General features: G+C 43.6%; 3 protein-coding genes across 3 annotated transcripts; 1 reads left to right on the plus strand and 2 right to left on the minus strand.

The window, feature by feature from the left end:
- Positions 1-34: 34 nt before the first annotated feature.
- Positions 35-22,873, plus strand: LOC128738683 (ADP-ribosylation factor-like protein 6). The gene is made up of 3 exons (XM_053834001.1): positions 35-212; positions 22,394-22,522; positions 22,596-22,873. Exons 1-3 carry the CDS (start codon positions 35-37, stop codon positions 22,868-22,870), a joined length of 582 nt encoding a protein of 193 aa, XP_053689976.1. The 3' UTR covers positions 22,871-22,873.
- Positions 1,021-12,710, minus strand: LOC128738682 (peroxiredoxin-6-like). Its single transcript, XM_053834000.1, has 7 exons — positions 12,537-12,710; positions 12,306-12,462; positions 12,059-12,216; positions 1,999-2,058; positions 1,805-1,880; positions 1,224-1,734; positions 1,021-1,151 (listed from the first exon to the last, which is right to left on the minus strand). Exons 1-6 carry the CDS (start codon positions 12,617-12,619, stop codon positions 1,603-1,605), a joined length of 666 nt encoding a protein of 221 aa, XP_053689975.1. The 5' UTR covers positions 12,620-12,710; the 3' UTR covers positions 1,021-1,151; positions 1,224-1,602.
- Positions 22,874-22,930: 57 nt separating the features above from the next.
- On the minus strand, positions 22,931-24,354 carry LOC128737688 (uncharacterized). The gene is made up of 3 exons (XM_053832384.1): positions 24,111-24,354; positions 23,321-24,043; positions 22,931-23,261 (listed from the first exon to the last, which is right to left on the minus strand). Exons 1-3 carry the CDS (start codon positions 24,270-24,272, stop codon positions 22,992-22,994), a joined length of 1,155 nt encoding a protein of 384 aa, XP_053688359.1. The 5' UTR covers positions 24,273-24,354; the 3' UTR covers positions 22,931-22,991.
- Between the last annotated feature and the right edge of the window lie 137 nt (positions 24,355-24,491).

Raw genomic sequence — 24,491 nt, forward strand, 5'->3', positions numbered from 1 at the left:
GTGCGAGAGCGTCTAGCGCGTATCGCTCGCAATCATGGGTCTCTTCGACAAGTTGGCCAACATGCTGAAGATCAAAAAGGAGCAGATCAACATTCTGGTTGTGGGACTGAACAACAGTGGCAAATCGACCATCGTGAACCATTTTAAGAATCCGGATGAACGAAACTCGATCATCGTACCGACCGTTGGCTTTAGTGTGGAACGATTTCAAAGTAAGTAGCCAACAACTATTTTTAGACTTAAAGCTAACCGCAAAACTCGGTATGGGCACTTGGGCATGTGGTGCTACATTTGCGTGACCAACGGCAATATCTGCCTACCAACCACAAGCAAGGGCGCGTTTGGGTGGCACATTAATCAGAATTATGCAATCTCTGCAAGACAGCTGAGCCGCCCATTTCAAGGTTTATCGATTTTCATTTGCGGAAAATGAATAATAATGACTACCTATCACCATACGACTGTATTTCGTGCATTTCTTTTTGGGCGACCTACCTTTGAACAGTGATTGGAATTGTTGTGTTTGATTCTTAGTAGGGCTGTCCTGCTTTTTGTGCACCGATTTTACTTATTCAACTGTACCACCTCAGCCAAGTAAGGTTTGAACGAGTTATGTATGGGTCATTTATAGAGCTGGTTATAACCTACAAAATTCGTAAACTAAGTACTGTATTGCAGCTCGCGGTTCACACTTGTTGATGCACAAGGAGTGTTCTTTGTGGTAGCTCGTAGCTTAAACTTAATTCAAGAATTTTGTAGATAATAATAAGCTCGTAAGTGCCTCATACATAACATTTTCAAATTTAGCTTGGCTGAGGTGGTACGGTCAAATAAATAAAAAGAATAATTATAACTGTTATAACTGCTTACAATCAAATGCTAAAAAAAGTTGCTCATCTACAGTTCTTTTTTTTTTTGTAGTTCATTTAGAAAATCCCTCCGGAAGGCCTGTAAATTATCAAGATCTTGCTGATCTGATTTTAACATCATATTGCATACCTACGCAACTTTGTTGTTAGTGAAATTTTTGCAATGCGTGTCGTATCACATAACCACATTCATAAATGACAAAGCATCTCCTTCGGTTACACGATCCGTGTTGAATTGTTGAGATAACAGGTTTTGCCAGCTCAAGACTCAATAATAGTGCCCTTCAAAAATATGTATTTTATATTTATGTTTTTTCTCTGACGCCTCTAAGAGCACTGGTTGTACTTGAATACCTTGGCTTCGTTCCTCATCCAGACAGTTAGTTGATAAGACTGTCAAAAAACTGCACATTATAAGCCCAGGTCGTAACAGAAAATGCACCTATCTTGTCAACGTAAACTACAGACTCACTTGTTTTCCGTTGTATATAAACTTAAAGATTCAAAAGGTTAGTAACAATGCAAATAAACGCGTCGCCTACACCACAGTCGAATGAAATTAAAAGCGATGCCTTTTGAAATGTGATATCAAATACCTACTGCAAATAAAACTCTTGCATTGAAGGAAGAGGCGCAACTTAGAAGCAACTAGGTATAATTATTATTCAAAGGGTTCCAAACACAAACGCAATTTTCTTCGGCAAAGCTGAGTTCGCACCGAACCAGCAGCGCCTCATTTGTAGTCGGTGGTGGTGCGCACGTACACGTGACCGGACGGCATTGAGACACGCTCGATTCCGCCGGGAAACAGCTTGTCGGCATCCGCCTCGGTAACCTCCGGTAGAATCATCACCTTGGTGCCGGGCTGTTCGGAAGGAAACAGGAAATTTAGGAAATCTTTTCACCAACGGGAACTAAGGCTGTGAAACTCTTACCGTCCAGTTGGCTGGTGTTGCGATCACCTTAAGGCGATCGGTCAGTTGGAGGGAATCAATCACCCGTAAAATTTCGCTGCAATGACATCAAAAATGTGTGTATGAGATAAAACTTTTGGCTGAACACCTTAATGTGAAAAACATAACTTTAGAGCATTTTTTTACCACAATTGGAATTAATCCTATTAACTTACTCTACATTTCGGCCAGTCGATGTAGGATAGTGCATTGTTAGCCGCACGCGGTGATCGGGACTAGAAATAAATAAAAATGTTATAAATATATAACAATTACGATTGATATACAAATTGGACAGCCTTAACTAAACACAAACTGACATGTTCACAACATGCTATACACAAAAATAACAGTTGTAAACTAGAATATCTCAACAGGTCATCCAGAACTGAGTTTAAGGGGTATGAAATGGGAAAGGTAACTGAGAAAGCGCCCAGCTTCTATTCCGTAGTAATCTCCAGATCGCAGCACATGATCACGATTTCTTGGGAATTTACTTTCACTTTCACTTTATTCTCCAGTGCTTTGACAACGAGCTCCTTTAAAAGGCTGGGCTCCTAACTCATAGATTCTTGTATAGCTTGAAGGACATCTCTCCCTTTTGAGTCTACCTGATCCTCACCACTTTTTCGTCGAGCTCTTTCAGTTCCAGGATTTATTATACTGCTCGGAAGATTGATGCCTATGAAACATTGGCATTCATTTCGACAACTACAGCATTGTACTCTTCGTCAATTTCACAGCTTCTTCTGTTTCCTTTCTCCATTCCATTTCGTTCAAGTTTACGGTTTACGACATAATACCATTCGCTGCCTTCGCCTTCATGCACCTCCACTTCTTAACGTGCGTGTAACGTGCCAATCATCTGCATCTAATTCAGCATTAGAACTTGTCTTCTTTTCTGTTCTTGTAAAGGCTTGCTACTACTAGTACTCGCCAAAGTCACTGTGTTTGGGACTGGCGATCATTACAGTTTTCCGCTTGTTGTTTTTAACACGCGCGTCTCTCCAATTGGTGTGAAGCCTCCTCTTCATCTCCATTAACAGTTTAGAGTCCGGATGGCTTGTGCAGAATTAAGAAATTGTCTCCGTTGTACTCGGTCCTGGACTACTCATCACCAATTCGTTGAGCGTCTCGATTCTCTCAAGCCAACCTTAATCTGGTCAAGCCCTCTTTGTAAAGAATAAATTTCACTATACAATCATCCGGCATCTTTGCGACGTGTCCGGCCCACTGTAGCCTTCCGACTTCCGTCAGATGAACGATGGGAATCCCTCCAAGTACCGTCTGCAGCTCGTGGTTCATGCAAGTGCGCCACTCTCCGCTTTCCGTTTGTACTCCACCAAAAATAGTCCGCAACACCTTCAATTCAAATACGGCAAGGGCACGCAAATCTTTGATAAGCAAAGTTATAATCTCGAGTCCTTAGAGGACTATCTTGTGCGATGGTGTGTGCTCCTTAATTCAGAGTCAGTCAGTTTGTCCGAAAACCCGTTCTCGTGCATTACTATCCATAGCTTTTCGCACTCGAACTCGACTGTATCGTATGCTGCTTTGAATCAACAGCAACAACAACAAGAAGATGGTAACAAGATCTGAGAGTGCTCCTTGGCGGCATTTGATCAGCATAATGTCGCGGTAATTATAACAATCGAGCTGATAAAAAAAAAACTTTCCCCTGTGGGCTGCCTTACGGCTGCTAACCACTAACATGTTCGTCTTGTGGTGTGCTATTTGTAGTTACAACTCCAACATTTCTACCAGTTCGTAGTTACTACTACGATGTCATCCAGGTAACTAACAATCTTCAATGCGCTCGCCAAGCGATTAAATATATCATCAGCCGGCGGAATCCGGTAATGGTGGGGTGCACAGAACTACAACCTGCGAGTGAAAGTGTAAGACAGACGCAGTTGGAAAGATCGAGAACTGGATGCAAGGGGCTAAGCCACAAATTGCCCACCATAAAACGGAGGTCCTGATGGTGAGCAACTGTAAAGCAGTACAGCGGGCTGTTATCCCCATCGGAGAGCACTTCATTACCTCAACACGTGCTGTGAAGCACCTGGGAGCAGTGATAGACAATCGATTGAGCTTTAATAGCCATATCGACTACGCCTGTCGGAAAGCGAGGAAGGCTATAGCACGTGGTCTTCGATTGTCCAAGATTTGCCGCGGTGCGAAGCGAGATGCCACCCCTGAGTGTAAACAGCATAGTGAAGTAAATGTGTCGAGATGAGAGCTGGAACACCGTCTATAGCGTTGTAGCAATGATTATATTGCAGCTCGCAGCTGCAACAAAAATGGAGAAATGACCTGTAAACGCCGGTTAGCACCTCTCGACAGACGCAGCGGAGGCGGTGCAAGAGGTACAGCATTTGGCTTGGACAGAAACCATGCAAGGGTGGCCGTGAAATGATGGACGTTATGTTGGCCGAGGTATCCGAGGGGGGTTCCGTAGCCGCAAAGTTACCGGGTTTGCTTTGACAAGCAAGTGGTCGTGGGTTCGAATCTTTGTAGAATCAAGCCATTCGATGTCAAGTGACAACTACGCGCATTCACTCGAAGCTGCGCTGCCGGAAGAGGACGAGTTGGACAAAGCCACTCTCGAGGACTATTGAAACACCATCAAAACAGCCATGAGCAGTATAGTGGAGAGCATGTGGCCCGGAATAAGCGGAACGATTGGTTTGACGATCAATGTAGGAGGGTGGTGGATGAGGAGGACGCTGCGCAGGCGGCCAAGATCCGCAGTGCCACATGTCAGAACGTGGAAAAACACAAACAGAAGAAGATGCAACGAAACCAAATCTTTCGGGAGAAAAAGTGCTACCTGGAAGACAGGAACATGCAGGGTTGGAGGGGCTGCATCGTTCTCAGGAAACGCGAAAATTCTACCAGAAACTGAACGGATCCCGCAAAGGCTTTGTGCCGCGAGCCGAAATGTATCGGGATAAGACTGGCAGTATTCTGACGGATGATCGTGAGGTGACCGATAGGTAGAAGCAGCACTTCAACGAACACCTGATTGGTGTCCAGGCGGAGAAACATGGTGGCGGGGAAATAGGCAAATTTAAGGAGGCCATCATGCAGCTAAAGAACAAGTCAGCTGGAAAAGATGGCATCGGAGCGGAGCTTATTAAAATGGGCCCAGAAAAACTGGCCGTTTGTATGCACCGGCTAATTGTTAGAATTTGGGATACGGAACAGCTACCGGAGGAGTGGAAAGATGGGGTTATCTGCCCGATCTACAAAAAGGGCGACAAGTTGGACTGCGAGAACTATCGAGCGATCACCGTTCTCATAGCCGCTTATAAAGTGCTGTCCCAAATCATTTTCCGCCGTCTATCACCAATTGCGAATAGATTTGTGGGAACTTATCAAGCCGGCTTCGTCGAAGGTCGGTCTACAACGGATAAAATATTTACACTGCGGCAAATCCTCCAAAAGGGCCGTGAATACAGAGTTCCCACGCATCATTTATGCGTTGACTTCAAAGCCGCATATGATACCATCGACCGGAAAGAGCTATGGAAAATCATGGACGAGAACAGCTTCCCCAGGAAGCTCATCAAACTGATTAAATCTACGATGGATTGTACACAGTGCTGTGGTCGGATTTCGAGTGGATTGTCAAGTTCATTCGAATCACACAGAGGGCTTCGTCAAGGTGATGGTCTTTCATGCCTGCTGTTCAACATAGCGCTACAAGGTGTTATGAACCGAGCGGATATCAACACGCGGGGCACGATCTTCAACAAATCTAGTCAATTCGTCTGTTTTGCCGATGACATGGATATTATCAGCAGAACATCTGTGGCGGTGACTGAACAGTACACCAGACTAAAGCACAAAGCAGAAAAGATTGGGTTAAAGGTATATACGTCTAAAACAAGGTACATGCTGGCCAGCGAAACCTAGGCCGAACGACGCCGCTTCGGCAGTAGTATATTGATCTTCGGCGATGAGTTTGAGATAGTCGACGAATTTGTCTACCTTGGCTCACTGGTAACGGCGAATCTTCACAAGCTTCACAAGCAATTGCGGTCGAGCAGACTAAGTCCCCGTACAAAGTGCACCCTGTACAAGACGCTTATTAGACCGGTTGTTCTCTAAGGGCATGAAACATGGACAATGCTCGAGGAGGACCTGCGAGTGCTCGGAGTTTTCGAACGACGAGTGCTAAGAACGATCTTCGGCGGCGTACCGGAGAACGGAGTATGGAAGCGGAAGATGAACCATGAACTCGCACAGCTTTATGGCGAACACAGTTCCAGAAGGTGGCTAAAGCTGGACGGATACGATGGGCAGGGCATGTTACAAGAATGCCGGACAACTACCCTGCAGAGATGATTTTCGCCTCAAATTCGGTAGGAACAAGACGACCAGGAGCACACCAAGCAAGATGGTTAGGCCAGGTGGAGCGAGATCTGGCGGAGAGTACTCGGTGTCCGAGGAATTGAAGATCGGTAGCCCTCAACCGATTTACATGGAGAAACTTTGTTCAACAGGCTTTGTCTTAGGACGGCAAGCCACCAAAGTAAGTAAGTGGTAGTCGAAGTGTTAGTGGAATGTTGTAAGCAAAGCGGTGACAGCGATCATGACTGTACTACTGCTTAAGTGGAGAGAGGACCAGATTATGGCACCAAGCCCGGTGTAGTACTCTGTCGTAAATGCAGAAGTTCTGACATTAGCGTGCCCATACACACATACATACGAGGTGGGGCACCCAACCGTTCAAAAGAATGTTTCCGCCCTGAAAAATCAAATAATCGTAGGATGGTGGTATAATAATCAATGTAATAATATATCATAAAATTTCCGACCTATTACGTATAAATCTCAGGACTTTCAGGTGCAATAGTACAATTGGATTTGTCAAAGTTGAAATTCGTCTGTCAAATTAGATTTGAATTTGGACTAATTTGGGCTTGAAACTATATTTCAAATTGAACTGGGAATTGGTCTTAAAGTTGGATTTGAAATTGGACATAAATTTTGAGTAAGTTTTACTTGGAATAAGACATAAAATCGGGTTTTCAAGAAAATCTGAATTCTATTTTCTTGATTTTTGCTCGCACTTTCTTCTTTTTCCTTCCGTTTTTGTTTTTTATCGTTTTTCTTTTTTTTGTCCCGTGTTTTCTGTTTCATTGTACCATTTTTTTCGTTTACTGCCGCATTTTTTTTTATTTACAGTCCCGTTTCCCTCATGTTTTACCTCGTGTTTCTCATTCATTTTGTCGTAATTTTCATTCACGTTTTCCATTTTTTTTCTTTTCCCTTTTTACTTTTCGTCTCTTTCTAGCTTCCCTCGTTCTCGTTTTTCGCCTTCATCTATTCCGTTTCTCCTCTTTTAGATGGTCCATCTTTCCTCCTTTCATCATTTTACCAGTTTTATCTTTTTCTTTGGTTCATTTTTCCTGTTTTTCATTTTTTTGTACTATTTTCCCTTTGATTTTCCCTTGATTCGTTTACCCGCTTTTTCTTTGTCTGCCCCGTCTTCCCTCTATTTGTCTCGTTTCCCTCCCTTTTCGCTCTCGTTTCTTTTTTCTGGCTACTGTTTCCTCTTCCTTTTTTGCTGTCCCATTTTTCACCATGTTCAGTCCTGATTTTCCTCTTGTTTTTCTCTTTCCAGTCTCTTTTTGTGTTTTTTCTTCCATTTTTGCCAGCTTTTTGTCTTTTCCAGTCTCGTGTTTTGTTTTCTGTCGCGTTAACTTCTTTCTATTTTGTTTGTTTTCGTCTGTTCCGTTCTTGCTTTTACTATGTCCTGCTTTTCTTTCTTTTCTATCACGTTCTGATTTTCATTTTAGCCCATTAGTCATATGGTTTCATTTTTACTCCATTTTCCTCTTTATCTGTGCTCGTTTCTTGTTGTTTATTTGTTTATTAAAGACATTTTACACGTTTCGGTGCATTCGTGTCTGTTAAAACGTTTTATCATCTATCTACAACTGTTTGTATAGTCCTGTTTCCTTGAGGTAATTCACTATTTTTCTTTCACTTTCGTTTTCGTTATCAAATGCTTGCTGGAGGCTAGTAGAATTCACTTCATGTTTTTGTCTTGCGTTCTCGTATTTTCTACAGTACAGTATTATACGTCGGACATCGACCATCGTTCCACAGGTTTCACAGGTTTCGTTTCTTGATTTTTCTGTTTTCATACTTTTTTTTGCTGTCGTACTTCAAAGTACTCTGGCCTGGCCTAGGTCTTTTTTTCCTACGTTTCTATCTTACTTTGTTCCTTTTTCAATCCGTTTTTCTGCTTCTCTAAGCAGTTTGTCTTCGTTTTATTTATCCTTCTGGCTTCTTTTCTCTCATTTTTCTTCTTTTCTCTTCCATTCTTTCTCACAGTCTCCACTTTTTTGCCTTATTTTTCTATTTTGCTCTCGTTTCCTTCTGTTCGGTTCTTTTGTATTTGTAATTTATTTATTCTAGAACTTTTTTTAGTGGAACTATTTCAACGCAAACGCAAAAAGAGTGGCAGATTTAATTGAATTCTGCAGACTTTTGAATTATAGAAATAATTTTGTTCTATATCTAATTTTAAAGAAAGGGAGGGCCACGTGGCCCAATGTGCCCCAGCCTGGGCACGCCATTGAACCCACAGCTTGCGCATAGCGTGGTAGGGACATCACAAAAATGAAAAATCCTGCGAGGATGGCCATACAGGGATAGAAGTTAAGTTGGTCACCATCCCCGAATCGGTGTAGGTACATCTCGCCAAGTGACGAAGCTGTGCAAAGTCATACTCTCCTCCTGAAGTAATCTATACCTATAAAGAAGGATTTCTGTCTGTCTGTCTGTCTGTCTGTCTGTCTGTCTGTCTGTCTGTCTGTCTGTCTGTCTGTCTGTCCTGTGTTCCTTATAGAATCAAAAACTACTGAACCAATCGGCGTGAAAATTTGCATGTAGAGGTTTTTGGGGCCAGGAAAGGTTTTAGTGATGGTTAGAGACCCCTCCCCCCACTAAGAGGGGGGGCTCCCATACAAATGAAACACAAATTTCTCCATAACTCGAGAACTAATCAAGCAAATAGAACCAAATTTGGCATGTGGGTGTTTTCGGTGACAAGAATTTATTCTAGGGTAATTTGAGACCCCTCCCCTCTTTATAAGGGGAATTATAATTCCTCTCCCCTTTAAGAGGGGGGTTTCCATACAAATTTCCTCATAACTCGAGAACTAATCAAGCAAATGGAACCAAATTTGGCATGTGAAGGTTTTCGAGGGCAAGAAAATTTTCTATGTTGAATTAGGACCCCTCCTCACTTTAAGAGGGGGGGCTCCTGTACAAATGAAATACAAATTTCCTCCTAACTCGAGAACTAATCAAGCAAATAGAACAACATTTGACATGTGGGTGTTTTTTTTGCTGACAAGAATTTATTCTATGGTGAATTGAGACCCCTCCCCTCTTTATAAGAGGAATTATAACTCCTCTCCCCTTTAAGAGGGGGGGCTTCCATACAAATTTCCTCATAACTCGAGAACTAATCAAGCAAATGGAACGAAATTTGGCATGTGAAGGTTTTCGAGAGCAAGAAAATTTTCTATGGTGAATTAGGACCCCTCCCCACTTTAAGAGGAGGGGCTCCTGTACAAATGAAATACAAATTTCCTCATAACTCGAGAACTAATCAAGCGAATTGAACCAAATTTGGCGTGTAGGTGTTTTTGGAGGCAAGAATTTTTTCTGTGATGAATTAGGACCTCTTCCCACATTAGGAGGGGGGGCTCCAATACAAATGAATTACAAATTTCCCCATAACTCGAGAACTAATCAAGCAAATAGAACCAAATTCGGCATGTGGAGGTTTTTGGAGGCAAAAATATTTTCTACGGTGAATTAGGATCCTTCCACACTTCAAGAGGGGGGGCTTCTACACAAATGAAATACAAATTTCCTCATAATTCGAGAACTAATCAAGCAAATGGAACCATATTTGGCATGTGGGTGTTTTTGGAGGCAACCATTTTTCCCATGATGAATTAGGACTTCTTACCTTTTTAGGAGGGGGGGGGGGGGGCTCCCATTCAAACGAAATACAAATTTGCTCATAACTTTAGAACTAATCAAGCAAATGGAACCAAATTTGGCATGTGAGAGTTTTAGATGGTAGAATTTTTTTTCTGTGGTGTATTACGACCCCTTTCCCTTTTAAGAGGGTGGGCTCCCATACAAATGAAATACAAATTTCCTTATAATTTGAGTACTAATCTAGCAAATGGAACCAAATTTAGCATGTAGGAGATTTTTGAGTCTTGAATTTATTTTATGATAGTTAGAGACCTCTCACCCCTGTGGTAGGGGGATATGGACTCTCATACAAATAAAACAGAAATTTTTGCGAAACTCAAAAACTAATCCAACTCGAGAAATTCGAGACTCTTCCATAAAACATTAATCAATAACAAGACCACAAAAACTATCTATAGTAACACTAGATCATTCAGGACGAGCCGGTCGCGAGTGTTGCCGGTGACCCGCCGTCGGAGGCGCCGCCCACTGGGGGGCTTGCAAAACTCGAGATAGTGACAAAGATCATCCGAGATTCATGATTTATGTACAACACAGGTTAATTTGTGGCAATACGAAGTTTGTCGGGTCAGCTAGTAAGACATAAAATCGGATTTTTAAGAAAATCTAAATTCTATTTTCTTGATCTTTGCTCGCACTTTCTTTTTTTTCTTTTTCTTTCTGTGTTTTTCTGGTTTTTCTTTTTTCTGTCCCGTGTTTTCTGTTTCATTGTTCCATTTTCGTTTACTGCCACATTGTTTTTATTTTTAGCTCTGTTTCCCTCGTGGTTGTCACTCATTTTGTTGTAATTTCACGATTCCGTAATTTCATCATTCACGTTTTCCAATTTTTCTTTTCCCTTTTTACTTTTCGTCTCTTTCTAGCTCCCCTCGTTCTGGTTTTCGTCTTCATCTATTCCGTTTCTCCTCTTTTAGTAGTCCATCTTTCCTCCTTTCATCATTTTACCAGTTTTACCGTTTTCTTTGGTTTATTTTTCCTGTTTTTCTTTTTTTTCTGCACTATTTTCCCTTTCTTGATTTTTTTGCCCGCTTTTTCTTTGTCTGCCCGTCTTCCCTCTATTTGTCTCGTTTCCTTCGCTCTCGTTTCTTTTTTCTGGCTGCTATTTCCTCTTTCTTTTTTCGCCGTCTCATTTTTCACCATTTTCAGTCCTGATTTTCCTCTCGTTTTTCTCTTTCCAGTCTCATTTTATGTTTTTTCTTCCATTTTCATTCTATCGCGTTAACTCCTTTATATTTTGTTTGTTTTCGTCTGTTCCGTTCTTGGTCTTATTATGTCTTGCTTTTCCTTCTTTTCTATCACGTTCTGATTTTCGTTTTTGCCCCATTAATCTTATGGTTTCATTTTTTCTCCATTTTCCTCTTTTGTATTTGTAATTTATTTATTCTAGAACTTTTTTTACTGGAACTATTTCAACGCAAACGCAAAAACAGTGGGAGATTTAATTGAATTCTGCGGACTTTTGAGTTATAGAAATTATTTTGTTTTATATCTAATTTCAAAGAAAAAGGAGGGCCACGTGGCCCAATGTGCTCCAGCCTGGACACGCCATTGAACCCACAGCTTGCGCATAGCCTGGTAGGGACATCACAAAAATGAGAAATCCTGCGATGGCCTTGCAGGGATAGAAGCTAAGTTGGTCACCATCCCCGAAGTAGTGCAAAGTCACACTCTTCTCCTGAAGTAATCTCAAATAAAAAATATTTTGTTTTGTAGGTAAAGGTAAAGGTAAATAAAGTTTGAAAATGGTGTTTTGCGGGAGCGCCGTTTTATTACGACGTGTTTTTCTGTTCGGTACTGGAATACTTAGATATGTGTTTGATCGGTTTTCATCCACTTTCCGTGGTTATATCATTATAAAATTATTATCAAAATAAACAATTCTCTAAAATCGCGAAATAAAAAAATTTGATTTTTTCAAAATTTTTAGTCGTTTATCCCTTTAAAAACAAGTGCATATTCGAAGTGAACAGTTTATCAATCAAATCGTAACATGCGAGCCACTTTTTGAGGATTATTTTGAACGAGTGGCTATGCCAATGTAGTTGCCGATTAATTTACATTATTAAAAAGATTTAGTACCACTTTACAACAATTCGCAAATCACTCTTTTTTTCGGAAGTATTTTTGGGTGAAGCTCATCCGTATACTGGCTTTCTTTTTCAAATGTGTAGTCTGTACAAATACAAAATATTAACCTACCTGATTATGTACAAGGCTCGTACGGTGTGGGCCAGCTCTGCATTGTCTTGGTCCTTTTCGTCCAGCATCCCGAACCGAACGGCTAGTTCACGATTGGGGTCCGCGATAATCGGATACGGGAAGTTACCGAGAATATCTGGACAGTAGGACTTGATGTCCTACACAGTACAAAACAAGATCAAAGCAAAATTTTTAATGAAACATTTTTGTTCTTTTAACAAATTTTTGTAGTTTTTCAATCACTCACATTAACCCAATCCACGTGACACTTGAGATCATCCACCGAATGGGCCAAAATCTTCACATTTCTCTGAGCAAAGTGCTCCCGATGTACGGCGATCCGACCCAGTTCGGTTGTACAAACTGGAGTAAAATCGGCAGGATGCGAAAACAGGACACACCACCTATCATGAGTTCAAATGAAACACTGTTATAAGCACTCCGATCTTAGACAATTTTTGTTTTTTCAAATACTAACGAGTCACCAAGCCAATTGTAGAAACTGATGGGCCCCAGTGTACTGTCGGCCTTGAAGTCGGGAATGATAGCTCCGATACGCATTTTGATCTGATTCTCTGATTACTAATTATACTCAAAAAAAAAACTTCCTGGAAAACACACCACTGCGACAGTGTTCAAAGCTTCGCGCTTACTGATCTGTACTCGCGGCATGCACTCCGCTTTAAATGGATTCGCAAGAAAGTAATACCTACTTCGAACGCATCCGTGGGCGCTGCTGCTACACCTGTTTGGTTGGACTCCGACCGAACCGTGTAATCTAAAACCGATTGCATTGTTTGTGTGCGTTCTTCGCTTCATTCAGATATTCAATTGCACCGGCTTTTCTCATATGCAGAACATATTGAATGAATGAATTAACTTCTGCTGCTTTTGCTATAAAGATACTCTTGATCGAGCCTAACTGCCGCTTACCGGTAGTTATCCTGTTTTTGAAGAAATACCTAAAACCACAATTAAATAAGAATCTTCAATTGAAAATAATATCAGTCTGGAACTGATAAGCGCCATAAATGAGAAGAAAAAAAGAATGCACAGTATAAGTATAAGAACCATCACAATGAGATGCATTGGTGGTCGCTGGTCGGCACGCGTCCATAACAATTCTGTAGCCATGCCAAGCCATCAGACATCAGACGAATAGGGTGTTAACCTCGCGAAATCTGTTATCAAAAAAGGAAGAAAATGGGTACGTAACTGTCGCTAACCGCTTGCTATTTTTAATTTGACTATCCACCGGCTGAAAATGGGGCAGCTCAGGTTGTTGGACATTTGATTCAGTGTGCCTCATGTTACTATGTAAGGACTGTATTGTTTATCTCGCGTTTATTTTTTTTAAATTTTATTTGCTCATATGCATCAGAGCATTACGTTACTACTGGAGATACTTTACGACAATGTAGGCGCCCCCTTTTATAGAAAGGTTATGCCACAGCTAGTGAAAGTAGACCTCGAAACAAGTGCACAGGGTTGTCGAGTTGAGTATCATGTATCATTTGTATTATTTCAACTCAAAGTTCATTAAGACGCAGTATGAAGTTCACAATTTTGAAAACTCAGCATGGGATCTAAATACGGTATTTGGCTTCAGCAATTTGCAGCAAATTGTTGTAAAACCTGCCAGAAAAATTAAAAATATTTAAGGACCGTTAGAATTTTCGAAAAATCTATTTTTTTGTTTCTTATCCGTAATCAGGAAGGCCACCCAATTTCAAATTCCTGATTTCAAATTCTTGTTTTTTCCGGTTTTCCTGGTTGATGTTTGAAAAAATCCTGGTTTTGCCTTTCTACTATATGTAAATATAAAGAATAAAGGTATAACAATCACTCAGAAAACCGAATTTCGAAAGGAGGCTCAGTGAGCCGAGTGTCTAGTACCATACGACTAAGTTTCGAAAACTGAGCACTTTCCGTTTTTTTACGTGAGGAAACGCGTTGCCAGGCACACTAATGATGTATGTGGCACAGAGTGGGACTCTAACCCACTAAAAACCTCACGGACGTCTGACCTTAACCCCCCCGAAACTACCGTTCCCAACAAACATTTTTGTTGTATAACAGCTTATCAAGCGCTTATTATCTTGTAATTAGCTATACAACGGTTGAATGAGCTACTTTTCAACCAAAATGTTTGTTGGGCTAAATATTACTTCGGGGGGAGGCTGTGTTTGTACACTGCTCCGTACACCTGACGAGATGTGAACCGATCCGGAGATGGCGACTGTCATAACGTCCACTCCATCACAGCCACCCTCTCAGGGTTCTGACATCCTTGATGCTTCTCTTGCTCCTTCACTGTCCACTTTCTTTGCACCTGTCGAGACGTGTACCGCTTCAGAGATGGTGACCGTCATGACTTCCATCTCCTCATGGCCACCCTCGCAGGGTTTCTTGTTGGGCTCAGTACTGCTCCGTCGAGTTCGCCACAGCACTTCTACTTCACCTGTCCAGACACGAACCGATCCAAGGTTAGTAACCAACATAACATGTATCCACTCACGGCCGCCCTCGTAATGTTTCTATCCAAGCTTGGTTTGCTCCGTCCCGCTCGTCACTCCACCGATGCGTCTGTCCAGACAATGCTAATCGGGTGGATAGTTCGCTGGTCGTTTCTCCACTGTCGTTGCAGTTGCAACATAATCTGTACACTGTGCCTGTACACTTCTCCGTACACCTGTCGAGACGTGCACCGATGCTGGGACGGCGACCGACTTCACGGCCACCCTCGCAGGATTTCTTTCCGTGAGTGTTGTTATTTTGTCAACTTTCACTCTGCTATCGTCGACTCGAGTAGTCCCCGGCGGTGAAGTTACCCTACGCTGACGAGAAGTTCCCCGGTGGTGAAACATTCCCCGAGACCGATTACACTAGACTCTATTTAAGGATTCGACTGTTGATCCTCGCGCCATTTTCGCTGCAGCGCCGACATGATTTGTGTGATGGTTCGGCTGATTATATTCCACGTGTGAATGTAACGACACATTTTTTGGACTACATTGTCTTGGCTGGAGTCCTCACCGCTGACTCCCACAGAGGGTGATAGGCCCGTAGAACGGCGCTGATGGTGGAAAATTTTTCCATGGAGTCGTGTTGCTTGATAGTGCAGCACCACGCTGCACTGGTGGCAAACATTGCGCTTCGCATTGCCCCAAATCGTGGGCAGTCAAACACCACGTGCTCCGGTATTTTCTCTACTTCAGCGCACTCCGGACAGAGAGGTGACTACACGTGACCGAATCTATGCAGGTACTTTCTGAAGCAATCGTGACCTGACAGGAATTGAGTCAGGTGGAAGTTGACTTCCCCGTGTTTCCTGTTCATCCACGTGGACACATTCGGGATCGGCCGATGTGTCCATCTTCCATTGATAGCGTTGTCCCATTCCACTTCGCGTGTTCGTTCGCGGAAGCCTCTATTTCTGTACCATTCTAGATCCTCCTCCAATATCAATCCAATGGGGATCATGCCGGCAATGACGCAGACCGCTTCCAGTGATATGGTGAGGTAGGCGCTCACTACTCTCATGCTCATCAGTCTGTACGTGCTATTCGAACGTGATAGATTTCTTTTCGTTCTTAATGCCGAGATCCATGCAGGGCTGCCATATCTAAGTATTGACGTGGTTACATTAGCCAGGAGCCTCCTCCTGCTACTATTTATCGCCGAATTGTTCGGCAAGATTCTGGTAAGCGCTATGATCGCTTTTGCTGCCTTCTGACAGGCATAATCTTCGTAACTATTGAAATTAAATTTAGTCGGTCGTTGATGTCCACGCCCAGCTGCTTCAGGTCAGGCTTACAGTCGCTGATGTATTCCCTGACTATGATCTTTGCCTGCTGCACTGCTTTTCGGTTGCTAATCACTACCACCTCTGTTTTATGATGAGCTATTGACAGTACCTCCACCTCTTCTCTTGATTCGCCAGTTACTATCAACGCCACATCATCAGCGAAGCCGTCAATCTCCACACCCCTGGGGAGGTTCAGCTTCAATACTCCATCGTACATCGCATTCTATAGCGTCGGGCTAAGGATGGAGCCCTGAGGAACGCCTGCCGTGATTGTAATCCTTCTCTCCCCTCTGTCTGTCTCGTATATCAGTGTACGATTATAAAAGTAACTTTTCAAAATCCTGCAGAGATAGACAGGAACCGTTGTGCTAACCAGCGAACGGGCGATTGCTTTCAAGCTGGCGCTATTGAAAGCATTCCTCACGTCTAAGGTGACCACCGCACAGTAGCGATTTCCTCTTCTTCGTTTTTGGGCTTTTGCCGTAGCATCCACTACCATTCGTATGGTATCTATTGTAGACCTGCCTTTCCGAGAGCCGAACTGCTTGTTTGACAGGCCGTTCTCACTTTCCGTGTACTTGGTGAGTCTATTCATGATTACTCTCTCTAGCAGCTTGCCAACCGTATCCAATAGGGATATAGGCCTATACGCTGAGGGATCTCCGGGGGGTCTTCCCGGCTTCGGCAGCAACACCAGCTTCTGGCGCTTCCAGGCATCGGCGAAGTTACCTTCGTCAACGCATTTCTGCAGTGTGGTCCTAAACATATCTGGATTCTCCATGATTGCTACTTTCAAAGCCAGGTTCGGAATTCCATCTGGACCTGGGGCTTTCTCTCCCTTCATGGCCTTCACCAGCTCGGTTAGCTCCTCGTTGGTGATTCGAGCTTCCTCTACGTACTCCGCCTCCTCGCCATACGGCGGGTTTGACCAGGGTGTTGCGGAAACAACCCGTCGATAATGGCTTTTATCTTCTCCGGACACCTTTCGGGTGGTACGAAAGGACCCTTAATTTTTGACATGGCAACTCTCTCCCCAAGAATTCGTGTTGGCGCTACGACAAAGTTCTTCAAAGCAAGATTTCTTGCTGAGCTTAACTGCTTTGTTAAGTTCGGTTCTTGCTATCCTGTGCGCTAGTATTCTTTCTTCTCTATCGGCCTCATTGCGAGCCCGCTGACTTCTCCTTCTGGCACGAAAGCACTTTGCCCGTAATTCAGCAATCCGTCGTATTCCACCAGTAGACTGGGCGGCGACCGTTCCTCGGTCTCTTTATCCTCGGCATAGTGGCATCGCACGCTAGTGTTAATACTGCTGTCAACCCTTCCGCACTTAGGTTCGAAGGAATGCTTTGAAACCTGAACGCTTTAACAAATACACCCTTGTTAAAGCACGCCGTTTTCCACCTCCGCTCGCTTATCTGCCTCCCATATGATTCCATCTGCTTCCCGTTCCCAAAGCGGTACCGAATCGCTTGGTGGTTATTGTGAGTATATTTCTCGCACACTCTGCAGATCGTAATCCTTGCCACCCCAGGGCTGCAGAAGGTGACATCGATGATGAACTCCCTTTCTTCCCTACGGTATGTGCTAATAGTGCCTTCGTTCGCTATAACTAGATTTAGCTTTGCTAGGGCCTCTAGCAGACTGCGACCTCATGGATTGGTGAGGTGGCTTCCCCGCTCAACTGCCCAGGCATTAAAGTCACCGGCGATAACAACTGGTCTTCGATCGACCAGCTCATCCGTCAGCTGATCCAGCATCTGGTTAAACCGCTCTATTGTCTATCGTGGAGGCGCGTAGCGCATTTTCAACGTGCAGATGAAAACACCGTTATATCTAACGATTACGAAGCCTTCTTCTGCAGAATAGACTACTTCTTGTAGAAGTTATCTTCCCACCGTCCAAATTGCCGTCGTTTTCGCCTTATCCGGTGCCCAATTCCCATCACCGCACGGGATGGAATTCGATATGGCTCCGAGATAATAGCTATATCACTCAGTGCTTCCACCATGGACTGCCAGAGCAGTTGTCGTGCTGTATAGCAGTGGTTCAGGTACATTTGCGTCACCTGCACGGTGATCTAGCAGCCGCCACCTGTTTAGAGGCCGGACATCCCGGGTTCCGATTGCTTTAAGATACTCAACGGACATACCGACCAGCCCACTTTGATTTTGCCAGTCTTCAGTGCCTTGTTGGCTGCTTTAATAGGAAGTTTTATTGAAGCTACTTGCCCTCCATGAGGTTCCTTTCTCATGTGGATGGTCATTCGGACATCCCCCAACTCGCATTGCTCCTTCAAGGCTAGTCTGGCTTCTTCCTCCGAAGTAACCTCGTCCAAATCCTTGCACTGGAGAGTCGCTTCCAGGCACAGAGCTCTCACTTCCACCGCGTCACCCAGTTAGCTTTTTATAAGAAGAGCTACTAACTTGCGGGTCCTTTTTCAGCTCCTTGAGTTCCGGCTTTGTCCGCATGGCACGCAGAACCTCTCCGTACGAGTCACCATTTACTTTGACTATTAGCGTTTCGCCTTCATTCCTCCCCTTAATGAACTTACGTTTACCGGGTCTCCTTCTGTTACTGTTTTCTGTTCCTTTGTTCCCGACGACTTGCCACGGATCGTGGCTGTATTCTTCGGTGACCTCTTGCAGTAGTCAGCTGTGTGCTAGTGCCCGGCGTATCCTTAGGTTTCTTGGAGCCTCCTGGTCTTGCGTCTCCTGGCGAAGGTCTTGGCCTCTTCGGCGTGGAGAGAGAACCGGATTCTTTCACCTTTCCTTTCACTGCCGCCCGGTTCGCTATCTGTGGTGCTTCATTATGCTTTTGATGTAGGACTACGTCTTACGGCAAGTTTTGAGATAGGGTGTCATTCCAAAAAATCGAAAAATGCGAGCGTCACGAAAAATGATTTGAGTTTTGAGCGCTAATAGCTCAGCGGTTTTCCGATCGATTATCAATATTTTTACACCAATCGATCGGAAAATCTTCTAAGAATTGACCCAAATGAGTATGGATTCTGGATGTTAAACTATTGGAAAATTGAAAATTATGAACCTGTTTTACCAGAATTCTTGTTTCGTGATTGGTTGTTGGAAATGGCGTCATCAAAGTAGAAACGCGTTTTGGTTGAGTTGGCCGTCTTGAAAGGTAAGAAGCAGCCAACAAATATACCCGCTCCAAGTAAAGGTATTCGGTCAAGCGTCAAAATGCATAAAACCATGGGTTTAATAAAATGAAATAGTTTTAGTAACATCTTTTGCATCTTCATATGAGAATTTATTCGTTCTTCAAAGAACGGTTTTCGGTAATTGATGAAACCTAGGTAACTTGGAACTTAAAGCTTTTCACTCGGTTTTCTTTAGCAACACAAATTTATCCATCACCAATGCTACAGTAATAGGTACTTACTTACTTATGTGTCCTTTTTTTTGGTCTTTTTACTTCTTTAGACTTATGTGTCCATGTCCGCCGGTTCGACAGAACAAAGGGATGAAGTCAGAGATCTCCATTGCTGACGGTTACCCGCCATAACTTTTACTTGTCACCAGGACAGGTTCTCGTCTGCAGCCTGCATGTCGTTGGCTAAGCTGCGTCGCCATGAGCCTCTGGGTCTGCCTCTTCTACGCTGTCCTTGCGGATTCCAGTCGAGTGCTTCTCTGTAGACCGCGTTCGCTCCTTTCCTCAAGATGTGTCCGATCCACTTCCATCTACGTTCACGAATTTCTGTGCCTATCGGCCGTTGATGACACCGACAATGAAGTTCCTCATTGGAAATTCACTTATCAGGCCGCCAGGCACGAATGATGTATCGCAAGCACCGATTAATGAATACCTGCAGTTTTTGCGTTGTCTCCGCTGAGACGCTCCATGTTTCGCAGGCATACAACAGTACGGATTTGACGTTTTAATTAAAGATTCGGGGTTTCGTACGTTGAGCGCCAACTGTTTCGCAGACCTGCAAAGTCAGGCCTGGCCTTCCTGATCCGTGTGGCTATATCAGTCTTGGTACCACCATCGGGCGTTATCTGGCTACCAAGATATTGAAAGGCGTCTACTTGCTTAACTTGTTGTCCCGCTACTGTGAAGTTGGTGGAATTGTCAGTGTTCACTATCATAGACTTAGTTTTTGCTACATTGACTGTGAGATCTGCTGCCTGGGAGCTCTCGGAGAGGGCATCCAACTTGCTCTGCATATCGTTTCGGCGTTGTGCGAACAAGACAATGTCGTCGGCTAGGTCGAGGTCATTTAGCTGCTCCATCGTCAGAGCATTCCAAGGCAATCCTCGATTTGGTCTACTCTCAATTGCTCTAACTAATATTTCATCAATAACGATGAGAAACAGAAGCGGTGATAAAATGCAGCCCTGTCTCACGCCAGCAGTAACCCTTATGGGGTCGGACAAGACGCCGTCGTGCAAAACCTTGCACGAGAACACCTCTGAGCCTGCAGCCTCGATGAGATGGACTAGCTTATCTGGAACTCCTCTACGCCTAAGTGCGCCCCGCGTTTTCGTGATTGAGTCGGTCGAACGCCTTTTCGAAGTCAACGAACACCAGCAGAAGAGAGTCCTGGAATTCGTTGATCTGCTCCAATATAATGCGGAGCGTTGTAATATGGTCTACACATGATCGGCCAGCACGGAATCCAGCTTGCTGCCACCGGAGAGTAGCGTCGATCTTCTCCTGGATCCGGTTGAGGATAACCTTACAGAGTACTTTGAGAGTAATACAGAGCAACGTGATGCCACGCCAGTTACCGCATTCAGTTAGGTCTCCTTTCTTAGGGACTTTGACCAATATGGCCTGCACCAGTTCACTGGAAAAGTTGCAGTTGCCCATATATTGCTGTAAAGCTGCTGTAATGCATCGTCTGGGCTGACAACGATGGGTCAGCTATGAGCATTTTGGCTGAAATACAGTCTATCCCTGGTGCTCTATTGGATATCATACTCTTGATGGCTACTACAATTTCATCCAGCGATGACGCCTCCGAGTTCACGCGATTAATTCGACGAACTATAGGCGTCATACGCTGCTGGTTTTGTTAGTCTCTAACATTTGAAACTCGAAAGAGTTGTTCAAAAGGTTCAGTCCATCGCTTAAGCCGTTCTGCACGGTTGGTCAATATCTGACCAGCTCTGTCCTTTAATGACAAGTTGATGGTCGGAAGCAATATCAATGATTCGCTTGTTGTGTACATCAAGAAGGCTCCTTCTCCACTTTCGGCTGATGCAGATGTGGCCAATTTGGTTTTCTGTTCGACAGTCGCGAGAAACCCATGCGGCCTTATGTGCTGGTTTATGGGAAAAGAGCGATACACCAATGACCATGTTGTTATCACCACAAAACTTCTCAACTCATCTCAACCCACCAGAAATCTCTCAACTACTCTGTTCAGCTGGATCCTGGATGTAAAAACTCTCTTTCTCCTGCTGCAGATCGGCAGCATCTGTTGCCATATAACACTGGATTTCAGTAAGTTTACTCTGCTGGGCATGGGTTAACATGTTCCATGCTCCGATTTGTGTCCCTATTTCCGTTCTATAGGTCGTTGGCAATAATCTAGATCGATTGCTGTTTTCATTTTGTGTAACATGATTGAATTTTGGGTAACAGTAGATTGTTAGCCCAAGATCCCTATCCCGCTGATGGAGCTGCCATTTTAGAGCGGGCGGGAGCCGTTATTGCATGCCCTAAATTAGCGGGCAGTTTCTGAGCGGACGTAGACTTTAACGGACGGAAGATGCAGTTCTGGGAATGACTGATAGTCTGATAGACACGACAATGATGCTATGCTCAATCTGTCAATGCATGCCGTACTCGAAGATGTTTAAATACAACTGCAGCTTTGGTAATACTAATTTGGATGAGCTTACCCTGACGATTGCTGATCTTGCTATCTTCTATTTACACATGGAATTAAGGATGTGTTAAGTACTGTGGTTTGCTATTGGTTTGCAGAAAAACGTTACTGTAGATGCTCTGAACTCACCGCTTTAAATTCAGGAGCACCGCAAGGCAGTCATCTGGGACCACTTTCGTACATCATATTGACCATCATATCATATCATATTGAAGAACTGCCCTACGCAATTGCCAAAGCCTTTGTTCAAGATGTAATTTGCAAATCAGTAACGAAAAATGTGCTATAACATCATTTGCAAGCTATTTCATAACGATAATTGTCAACTACAACTTGAATGGAAATACCAGCAAAAGAATCAGTAGGTTTAAGGATCGAGAAGCTAATCTAGATGCAGACTAAACTTTCAACGATCACGTTAATACGCTGCTACCTACGACCTACGAAATTCATCAATCGTTTATGATGATTTCCTATTCATAATATTCAAACCATGCGTGTACCTCAGGGAAGTAATTTATGATTGTTGCGGTTTTTGCTATATTAGTCAACGAAATATCAATTTTTTAACCAACCGCTTATTACAAAATTATTATAAGATGCAAAAAAAAAACTGTTGTTGATACCATTTTAACATACGACATCCTTTCTGTCCGCCCATTTTGTCCAACAGATCAGGGTGTCTTCTTCACCGCGTTCGACATGTCCGGTGCGACCCGTTACCGGAGCCTCTGGGAGCACCATTTCAAATCGTGCCAGGGCATCGTTTTCGTAATCGATTCCAGCGATCGAATGCGACTAGGTAGGTAGAAAAACTTACATACAATACACGTACCTGATAATCTTTTTTTTGTTTGTTATTCATTCGCCCCTAGTGGTTGTGAAGGACGAACTCGAGATACTGCTGCAGCATCCGGACATCGCCAACCGGCGGGTACCGGTGCTGTTCTTCGCCAACAAGATGGACTGCTCGGATGCGCTGAGCAGCGTCAAAATCGCTGCCGGACTGGGGCTGGAGAAGATCAAGGACAAACCGTGGCACATCAGCTCGAGCAATGCGCTCACCGGTGAGGGCCTGCAGGACGGCGTCCAGTGGTTGGTGCACCAGATCAGGGAGTGTGTCGCTAGCTCTAAGCACAACGGCAACTGAACAACGGCAAAGAAGAGTCTGTATTTTAGGTTTAAACGCTGGTAATAAACGTTTCCGGACAGCCGTTGTTTTATTGGAATATATAGGTAAGTATGCAAATTGGAGTATGTAACCGATTGCCTTAGGCAAGTTCTTTAATAACAAACAGAGATCCATCCGCATCTATTTGGATTTTAGAAGACGCGGACGCCTGCGAGGTTTCGTCTGCATCCTTTTCCGTTTTGATTGCTCCATCCGCAAGAAATTCGATATGATCCGAGTCAGATATTTCAAATAGCTCATGTGGTGTGTACTCGTCTTCGGAATCTGACGATTCCTGTTTGATTTCCGTCTCCAATGCTTCAGATTCTTCTTGTGTCAAAGGCGTTTCCTGTTCTAGCTGTTTAGCTTTCTAAAATATGTATCACTGATAGAAACACAAGTTTAAATGACAGAAAACAAACAACTCACGCGTCTTGCCAGCTCCTGCTCGCGAATTTGCTCGTGTTGTATTACCTCCGGCAACACATCCTGCGGTTTGTAAATAATCAGTTTATCCGGCAGTGCAGGCGGATCGTGGTTGTGACCCGAGTTTATGAAGAAGTAACTGTAATTCTTGTCCGTTGCCAACAGCGTTGAGCAGTTGTGGCTCTTTCGCTGCTCACACACCCAGTAGGTAATTTTCTTTCGTGGAATAGAATTGTTGTACCGATAGCCACCGTAAATAAACCCATAACTGTCGTCGGTTGCATAGTAAAAGTAGAACTGAGCGATCGGTAGCACCCGTTGCAGCGTTAGCTTGCCAGAAACCATCACGTCTGGAGGGGGCGGAACTGACTTTACTTTCTTAACAACGTCCGCTGATTGTTGCTGATTCTCGTTTGCAGCTGCCAAATCTCGTTCGGTTTTAACTTGTGGAGGGCCCTTTTGAATCTCTACCCGAATGGACGTTTTTCCTTCAGCGTTCGTCCGTAATATTACCTTAATGGGATCCCCTTCGCCCACCTCGTCCAATACCTTGGTGTGATCAATTGCATTTTTAGCCAGCGCTATCTGCCGCTCGTTACGTTCCTGAATTTTATTCAATAGTTTTGTATTGTTTGTTCGGCATCGAATGCTGTAACGGTGAAATTCTTCCAAACTCTCCAAACAAGTGGAGCAAATTGAAGAGTTAGAGTCGGCTTGAGGATCAAGCTGTAAAACGAATTCAATCGAATCGTTAACATGAGTTAGGCTTAACTTTTCCGTATAGAACACTGACCTTTATTTGCAATAAAGTTTCAATCACTGGAATGGCACCGACCTTGCCGCATATGCGACTCTCGCCGATCTTTGTTAATTCGTTATCGTCACTTGGTTCCGACAGACACAACCGGCAGAACTCCGGTTCCTCGTACTCGAACACTACCGTCACGTTTGCCATCACAGCAAGGCGTATAATTCAGTTGAACTTTTAATAAACACCGATTTTTGAGATTCTTTAGAATAATACAATGATTAGAAATTGAGTCAGTCGCTGAATTAGGGATTACATCGAATTTTGTCTTTTGTCAAATAAGTTCGATCAAAAGAAAGTCGGTAAAGTAGAGCACTCTTGGCATGACAGCCACAGCCACAGGGTGTTGTTATTTTGCTTTCACTG

The sequence above is a fragment of the Sabethes cyaneus genome, chromosome 2 (genome assembly GCF_943734655.1).
Source record: "Sabethes cyaneus chromosome 2, idSabCyanKW18_F2, whole genome shotgun sequence".
Taxonomy (NCBI): Eukaryota; Metazoa; Arthropoda; class Insecta; order Diptera; family Culicidae; genus Sabethes; species Sabethes cyaneus.